Source organism: Fundulus heteroclitus, chromosome 13, assembly GCF_011125445.2.
Source record: "Fundulus heteroclitus isolate FHET01 chromosome 13, MU-UCD_Fhet_4.1, whole genome shotgun sequence".
Taxonomy (NCBI): Eukaryota; Metazoa; Chordata; class Actinopteri; order Cyprinodontiformes; family Fundulidae; genus Fundulus; species Fundulus heteroclitus.
The window spans coordinates 42,254,612-42,263,471 of NC_046373.1; the positions used below are offsets into that span (position 1 = coordinate 42,254,612).

At 39.5% G+C, this 8,860-nt stretch overlaps 1 protein-coding gene across 1 annotated transcript; it reads right to left on the minus strand.

Moving 5' to 3' along the window:
• Nucleotides 1-4,933: 4,933 nt before the first annotated feature.
• On the minus strand, nucleotides 4,934-8,860 carry LOC118565143. Its single transcript, XM_036144828.1, has 3 exons — nucleotides 8,410-8,860; nucleotides 6,211-7,762; nucleotides 4,934-5,003 (listed from the first exon to the last, which is right to left on the minus strand). The coding sequence occupies exons 2-3, from the start codon at nucleotides 7,668-7,670 to the stop codon at nucleotides 4,934-4,936; spliced, it is 1,530 nt and encodes a 509-aa protein (XP_036000721.1). The 5' UTR covers nucleotides 7,671-7,762; nucleotides 8,410-8,860.

Genomic DNA, 8,860 nt, shown 5'->3' on the forward strand with positions numbered 1-8,860 from the left:
AGCATGAATCAAAATCTCTAATTCAGCCATAGACATCAAAGTTCGAAGCTTAGAAATATTTCTTAGCTGAAAGAGTTTTTATTAATCCATGGAAATGACACTCCAGTGACACGACAGAATCAAAAATGATGTTTAGGTTTCTAAAGAGGAGGTCAATACACCCAGAAAAGACTTTTTTCATTTATTTGGCTCTCAGGGGCAAAGATTACTGTTTCCGTATAATCTGAGTTTACCTGCAAATAGTTGTCACAGAGCCACTGTTTAATACCATTAACACAGGTATCAAGGAAAATGTATATGTTTGTGGCATTATCTTCATTAAATCAGCATCTGTTGACCCTGGACTGTTTTACAGCCTGAACTAAGCTTCACTCACACACTGATCAGCTTTCTCACAGATACTTTTCTGATGATGGTCACAGCCTCTGTTATGCCATCTGCCCTCTTCTTCCGAGTCCGTCAGTCCAATCCAGAACCTGTCCTCATTGTCCACCATAATGTCTCTCAGTCTGATCTGAAATCTGGATTCTTGTATCTTTATTTCCTGATTCTGTTCACCTGCAGCTTTTAGGTAATTAACCCGTTCAGAACATCATCTCAGAGGGTTTGAGTTGGACCTTTTCAGCTCATGTCCATCACTTCTTAGATGTTTTATCCAGTGTTTATTTCTGCCCTGATTTACTTTGACACCTGCCTGCTTCTGGACATTTTGTCTCTGTTTTGTCCTCAGGTTGAGCTTTTCACTGTAAGAAACACTTTATCTGCTGAGCTACAGCTGCTACAATTATTTACTGAATACAGAAAGGGTTCAATATATAATAAGCTTAATATAAAAATAAAAACACAAACATTATTTAGGAGGAACATTTTATGATTGTTTCAACATGTTTGGAAGTTAATTTTTAATTTTTGTGACATTTTTCTTCACAAGACCAGCTTTTCTGCAGCTTCTTGATCCTGGGCTCAGTTTTCCAGACCAACAGAACTTCACCCACAAACATATGAGCTCTGTCCAGTTTCTGCTGCTTTCTCACAGATATGTTTCTGAGGATAATTACAGGATATATCAAACCAGGACTTCAGAAAGTCAGCTCCTCCTATCTTCCCCATCCTCACACAGTCGGCTTCAGCAGCACCATCAAGACTCTGGTTGTCAGGCTGATAATCAGCCCAAAAAGTCAAGCTTGAGGAAGAGCAGAAGGAAAACAACAAATAAATGCCTGAAAGTTAAATTCTTTAAACAGACATTGTTTCATCAGCCAAACCTTTCATTCAGTGGTGACCCGTCCGCCCACAACCATCTGCCTTCTTCCTCTGAGTCCGTCAGTCCGATCCAGAACATGTCCTTTAAATCATCCTTCGTAATGTTGCTCAGTCTTCCAAACAGGAACATCTAAACAGGAGAAGTTGATGAAAATGATTCTGAGAGACGTTTCTGTGCTGAGATGAAGAAACGTGATGATGTGATGAAATCTGTGAGAACATGAACCTGCAGCAGAGTTTCATACCTGCTCCTCTCTGCTGTCTATCTTCACCAGGTCTCCTCCCAGATCTTTGCAGGTATCTCTGCTCTCAGTCCAGGAGGACTTCATGGTGTTGAACTTATAACAGGTCCCTCCATGTAGCTCCCAGCCTGCTTCACACTTCAGACACGTCTCATCTTTAAACAGATCAGAACAAAAAAACTGAATCAAGAAGAAGAAGAAATCTCTGTGGCAGTTTGTGGGATTTGGACACAGCAGGAGGCGTCTTCTGTCCTGCAGCTACAATCTGACTTCCTGTTTCTGTCAGTTCATCAACGTCTCTTTTTTTTTTTTGTATAAATATATTTATTCAAAACATATGTCCATACAAAATCTACAACCAATGTACAATATTATTACTATTTTTTTCTTCTTGGACCCCCCCCCCCCAAAAAAAAACAAAACAAAACAGCATCAACGCCTCTTTGACAAGATTAGGGGACAGCAATGGGACAAAGATCCTGAATGTTTCTGTCCCAGTCAATTGGTTGGTTTTATTTCTGAACATCAAAAGATAAATCACATAAATCTCTGGGTTATCTGAAATTAAGCACAATGAAGAATAATTACACGAAATAACTTCCCTTATTTATTGCACCTCCTTTCTTTGTTTTTTTGGAAACAAGTAAATTCAATTTAAATGTAACAAAGTAAGCTAGCCCTGAATGAGACTCAGTCTGAACCTTGTGGACACTTTCAAACACTGAGAGTCTCACCCAGGAGACGTTTCCTCAGACCTTCATTATCCTCTTTCAGGGTTCGGACAGCTTCCCGAGTCACTAACAGGACTAGAACTGATAAAAGATTTAACAGATATAAATTCACCAACATCATTTCTAAACGACAAACAGGAAGTGGTTTAAAGCCACGAATACGGATGAACTCACAGAGTCTGTAGAGGACGATGAGAGCAGCAGCCAGCAGAGAGCCCAGAACCAGCAGGACTTTCTGTGGCTGGTTGGAGGTTCTGGTTGGGTTCTCATGGTGAGAGGCAGCAGCTCCAGTGAAGAACCCCATCAGAACATCTGGTCACATTCACAACATCTGAACCTGACATCGACTCTGAATCGATGACACTAACAGCTTCCTCTCTATGAGTCACTGATGTATTTTTATTTAGTTTTTCCTTTTATGAACAGAGTTGCTTCATGTTGGTGATCATGTTGTGTTTTCATGGAGATATCAGTCCTGCCGGTCCAGTTTGTGTTCAGTCTTTGTCTGATGATGGCCTCTCAGCTCTGACTGAAGCTTCTTCTGCACCTTCCTGCTGATTTACCACCACATTCATCTTCTTACCTTCTTCACAGCTCTGTGGTCTCATCATGAGGACAACGTCACACTGAGGACAACTCTACGACAAAGACAGATACATTTAGGAGGTTCTGATCCATCTGAGCAGAAGTTAAAGTAAACACTGAAAGCATTTAACCCTCATGTAGAGCGTCTGCTGGAAGGTGGATATTATAATAAGTCTTTACTCTGTTTTAGTTAAAGTCCTCAGAATGATGATTAACATCTTATTGTTTCTGCTTGTTGTTGAAGTGACGTCTTGTTAAAGGTGTAATTTACTGTCTGCTTCCTAATTGTCGTTTTATTTAAACCTCTTAAGTCTTTGTCACTTAGTTTTTCACTGCATTTTAAATACAATTGACACTAAATAAGGCCTCAAGTCAGTTCTAAAAAAGAAAAACTGTCATATTCAATTCAGTTTTATTTATATCGCATCTGTTGCTCCAAAGTGACAACACTGGCACGGCTTCCTTCAAAACGGGCTCTTTAATAAACGCCGTGAAAACTACAAAAATAAAGACAAGCTTTAGAAATGGATACATTTACATACAGTCAGGTGACACATACTGTAACAAAGTTACCTCGTGACCGCCTGCCACTTCGGAGGTCTTTAATAGATTAATTCTTCTTTGTCCACTCTAAATTAAATATTAAGTAATTAAAACACCATAACCAATAAATTTACAAAATATTACAAACATAAATACAAATACCTTTACAGCTACAGGAAATACGAGACTGCTACTCTTTCCCAGATTTCTGCTCCTTCTCTCATGCAAATCTCGCTACCTTTCTTATATACGCAAATCTCGCGATAACTTTCAACAATAGTTTCAAAAGAAATAAAATACAATAATTTTACATAAACCTCAAAATTTGAACTAAACAACTTAAAATACATAATCTGAAATAAACATACATTTTTCCAAGAAATAAATCATTTCACTGTCACTTACACTCCCACCAAAATCACTAATTTGTTTCAATGTGATTTTTCAATGAATGTCAGAATTAAAGTCTGTTTTACTCTGTATTAGTCTCAAGTAACGTCACTACCCTATGAATAGGTCTTTCTAAATATATCAACCTTGTCAGTGGTTTTCCTTTGTCAAATGTCGTTTCACTTGTCTTTAGTTTCGCCTTTCGAACCTTGCCGTCTGGGCTCTCTAGAGTCTCTACTACTAGAGCTAGCTTCCATTTACATCTTGGAGCATTATCATCTTGTAGGATCACAATGTCATTAATGTGGAGGTTCCGTGAAACTTTCTGCCATTTCTGTCGCTGTTGGAGATTTAGCAGATATTCTCGTTTCCATCTTTGCCAAAACTCGTTTGCTAGAAATTGTACTCTTCTCCATCTTTTGTTCAAGTACAAATCCTCTCTGCAAAACTGTCCTGGAGGGGGGAGAATAACTGAAGACTTCATCGTTAATAGGTGATTGGGAGTTAAAGGCTCTGGACCCAAGGGATCATTAAGATACTCCACACTTAAGGGTCTGCTGTTAATGATGGCCATTGTCTCGTAAAAGAGCGTTCTTAGACTAGTTGTATCAAGTCTGTTTGAGAATTTATCTAACATTGCTGTTAGTATGCTTCGTACTGTTCGAATTTGCCGTTCCCAGATGCCTCCCATGTGGCTAGCTGATGGAACGTTCATCACAAACTCACAACCAATAGCTCTTTGTGGTTCTTGGTCCATATCCTTCATTAGCTCCAAAAACTCTCTTCTGGCTCCCATAAAATTTGTCCCTTGGTCACATCTTAGTTGTCGAACAGGACCTCTTATGGCAATCAGAACCCGAAGAGCGTTCATGAAAGCATCAGTTGATAAGTCATCAAGTGTTTCAATATGCACAGCTCGTGAACATAAGCAGGTGAACAATAATCCATATCTTTTAACTTCCTTTCTTCCTTCCTTTACTATGAATGGGCCAAAACAGTCAACACCGCAATATGTAAAAGGAGGTGCTGTTTTTGTTCTTACTTCTGGTAACTCTGCCATCTGTTGGACATTTGTGGTCTTTCTATATCGCCTACATTTAACACAGTGGTAAATGTGCAAAGAAACCATACTTCCACATCCTAAAATCCATATGCCATTTGCACGCAATTCATTTATGGTCATGCCTCTTCCTTGATGATGTACACGTTCATGGTAGTGTTTAACGAGGAGAGCTGATACGTGGGACTCCTTGGTAAGAATTGCGGGATGTTTGACATGATGATGCAAGGCTGATTGGGACAATCTTCCTCCCACCCTGAGAACATCGGACTTGTCCAAGAAAGCATTTAGTTGCTTTAGTCTGTCATGCTTGTGCAGAGAATTTTCCTTCTGAGATCTGATTTTCTGTATTTCCTCAGTAAAAGCTTCCTTTTGCACTAGCTTGATAATGAAAACTTCTGTGTCTCTTCTCTCTTCAAGATCTGTTGTTTTGTTTGTTCTTTCTTGAACACCTTTAAACTCTTTTATGCATCGTTTGAGTCTGGCAATAGCCTTTACAGCTCTCGACCAATCAGAGAACTTCTTTAGACGCTCTAGAACAGGGCTCACTTGTTTTGACTGCACGGTGTGTGCATGACCTGTACGGAGTTCAGGATCTGTCCCTTCAACTTCTCCCACCATTTCCTTTTTTATTGGAAGATCTTTTTTCCAAAGGAAATCTGGACCCTTCAACCAGTTTGATTCTTTCAGTTGTGCAGCATTTAAACCACTTGAGGCGTAATCTGCCGGATTTTCCGCTGAGCTGACATGCTGCCATTTTTCAGGACTCGTACTTTGTCTTATTCGTTGAATCCGATTGGCAACGAATGTGTGAAATCTTTTAGCGTCATTGCTTATATATGCCAGTACGACTTGTGAATCCGTCCAATAATATTCTAGTAGATTTTTGATTTCCAGTTCTTGTTTAATTACATCCGCGTTTCGGACTGAAGTTACAGCCGACGACAGTTCGAGTCTTGGGATGGTCATTTGTTTGATGGGTGTAACTCTCGCTTTTCCCATGACGAGTGAACAGCTTATCTGTCCTTCCTTGCTTATTGCTCTAAGGTATGAACATGCACCATAACCGTCGAGGCTCGCATCCGAGAAGTTATGCAATTCATACTGTATGATGTTGATGTCTTGTGAGTAGCTTCGTGGGATCTTCAGAGCTGCCAGCTTAGGCAGGTCTCTCAACCATGCTTCCCATCGTGGTAGAATGTGGTCTGGAAGATCATCATCCCAGTTGACCTTGTCTTTGCATAATGTTTGGAGTATTTGCTTTCCAATCAATGTGAAAGGGGCGACGAACCCAAGAGGGTCATAGATGGAAGCAACAGTCGAAAGTACCCCTCTTCTGGTCAATGGGTTTTCTTTAACTTGAACTCTGAACTGGAATTGGTCTGCTTCTACGCACCATTGTACTCCAAGTGCACATTCAATGTGGAGTTCTCCAAAAGCCATGTTCTGATCTTTGGACTGAGCTTGTTCTTCCTGGGGAATTGTTGCAAGCACCTCTTTATTGTTTGACACAAACTTATGCAGATGTACGTTTCCTGTTTTGCAAAGTTCCCTTGACTCTTTGACCAGCTGTATAGCTTTGGCTGTTGATGTTACACTAGTAAGTCCATCGTCAACGTAAAAACCTCTTTGGATGAATTCAACAGTCTCTTTGCTGAACTTGTTTCTACCCTGTAATGCAATGTGTTTGAGTCCAAAATTACAACATCCAGGAGATGATGCTGCTCCAAAAAGATGTACTTTCATCCTGTAAACTGAAGGTTCGGAGTTTAAATTGCCTTTGTCCCACCAAAGAAATCTTAAATAATCTTGATGTTCCTTAATGACATGGAATTGGTGGAACATTCTTTCCACATCACACATAATGGCGACGAGGCCCTTTCTAAATCGGCATAACACTCCAACCAATGTGTTGGTGAGATCCGGTCCAGTCAATAGATGATCGTTGAGAGATGTTCCTTGGAAGTGTGCAGAACAGTCAAAAACCACACGTATTTTCTCTGGTTTGTGGGGGTGGTAAACCCCGTGATGCGGGATGTACCATGCTGTCTTGTTGTTCAGCTCATGTTCTGGCACCTTTTCTGCATCTCCGCGAGTTATAATATCGTTCATGAACTTGAAATAATCTTTATAGTATTTCTCATCCCTTCTTAGTCGACGTTCCAATGAAGACAATCTGTGTTCAGCACTTTGCTTGTTGTTTGGGAGATTCGGATTGTCTGTTTTGAATGGTAACGGGAGTTCGTAATGACCATCGTTCTTCTGTTTTATACCTTTGGTCACCTTTGACATGAACAAAATGTCTTCCTGTGAAACTGGATTGTCATCTGTTGCATGTTCAGAAAAATCGGATTCCAAAGCCTTAATCACATCAGTTGGACTGGCTTCCTTTACTTGAGTTCTGCATACAAAATGTACTTGTTTCTTGAGTTCAACTGCTGGTTGTGAAACAGGGAATACTTCACGAACAATTATTCTGTGACTTGTACCGATGACATCGTTGTGATTTTGAGATTGAGATGAGCAACCAACTATGCTCCAGCCAAGATCAGTTAACTGTGCGTAAGGTTGGTTCTCTTTGCCTGCAAGAACTTTGCGTGGTAGGAGGGCTTGTTGACAATTATAGCCGATAAGTAGACCAACTTCGCATTCGAGCAGTGGAGGTAGCTTATCTGCCAGCTTTTCCAGATGAGGCCACTTTAAGGCGGTTTCAGAGGTTAGGATATGTGATCTGTTGACAGGGATAAACTCTCTTGTATATACTGGTGGCAGTGTAATTCTTTTTTCATCTTTATATCCTCTAACTTGAAGGTTTACCAGCTTGTCACATGGTATAACTGTTGACTTGGTGGACATAGTTGACAAGCACAGATTGACTTTACTTTTATTTGTGTCAAGACCTTGGGCTACTTCATCCAAGATGAAGGATGTATCACTTTGTGAATCAAGTACAGTGTTGTATAAAGTACTGAAATCTCAGAGTCAAGTAAAAGTATAGGTACCTCTCCAAAATATGACTTTGGTAAAAGTCCAAGTCACTGACTGAAATGTTACTTGAGTTAAAGTCTTAAAGTATCTGAAATGTCTTGTACTTAAGTATGAAAATTACTGTAAAAATAGATGTACTCAAGTAAGGTAATCAAAAGTATAAGTAAAAAGTAAAACAAAGCAAATGCAATTTGAATGACATTTTTTACATTTTGGTAAACTTTGAAGGTCAAATTCACTTAAAATAACATATACAACCAAGTGCAGGAGACATTTAGACCAAGTTTAGACAGAAAATACAACCTTTTTGTAAGCTTTCAGTTTTTCTTCTTCAAGTAAGGTCAGTGATATACAAATTGCATTTCTCCCTCTCTCTCTCTCTCTCTCTCTCTCTCTCTCTCTCTCTCTTTTTTTTTGTAAAGAGTAACTAAACCAAACATTGAAAATGTATCAGAGTAAAAGTATGCAATTAAGTTTGAAAATATAGTGAAGTAAAAGTGAAAGTTATCAAAACATTTTATACTCGAGGAAAGTATAAAGTACTCCAAAATTTACTTAAGTACAGTAGTGAAGTATTTATACTTTGTTACTATACAACACTGATCAAGTAGTGCATAAACTAAAACCTCTCTGTCTGGGTCGTTCTTTGATGAAACCCATACAGGTAGAATAGAGGATGTCAACGTGCTTGAAGTTGCTTGAGTTACCCTGTTAGAGATCGCCACCGATGGTTTGTCTCCTTCTTCAGCGTCAGCTTCGTCGTTGTCTGGAGACTTTTCACTCACTGCAGGTATTACCCTGTTACGCTCAATGAACGCGTCATTGTGCAGACATGTTGGATGTCTCCTTTGACATTTTTCGCATGTGCTCTTTTTGTCACACTTCTTGGAATGATGTCCTCTCTCTAAACATCCAAAACACAGCCTTTCTGCTTGTGCAAACTTGATACGGTCTTGGAGTGGGGTTTCTGTGAATTTGAAACATTTATCAAGGATGTGACCATTTCTTTTGCAGAAAGGACAGGTCACAGTATTTGTGTTGTTTGAGTTTGTTGTTAG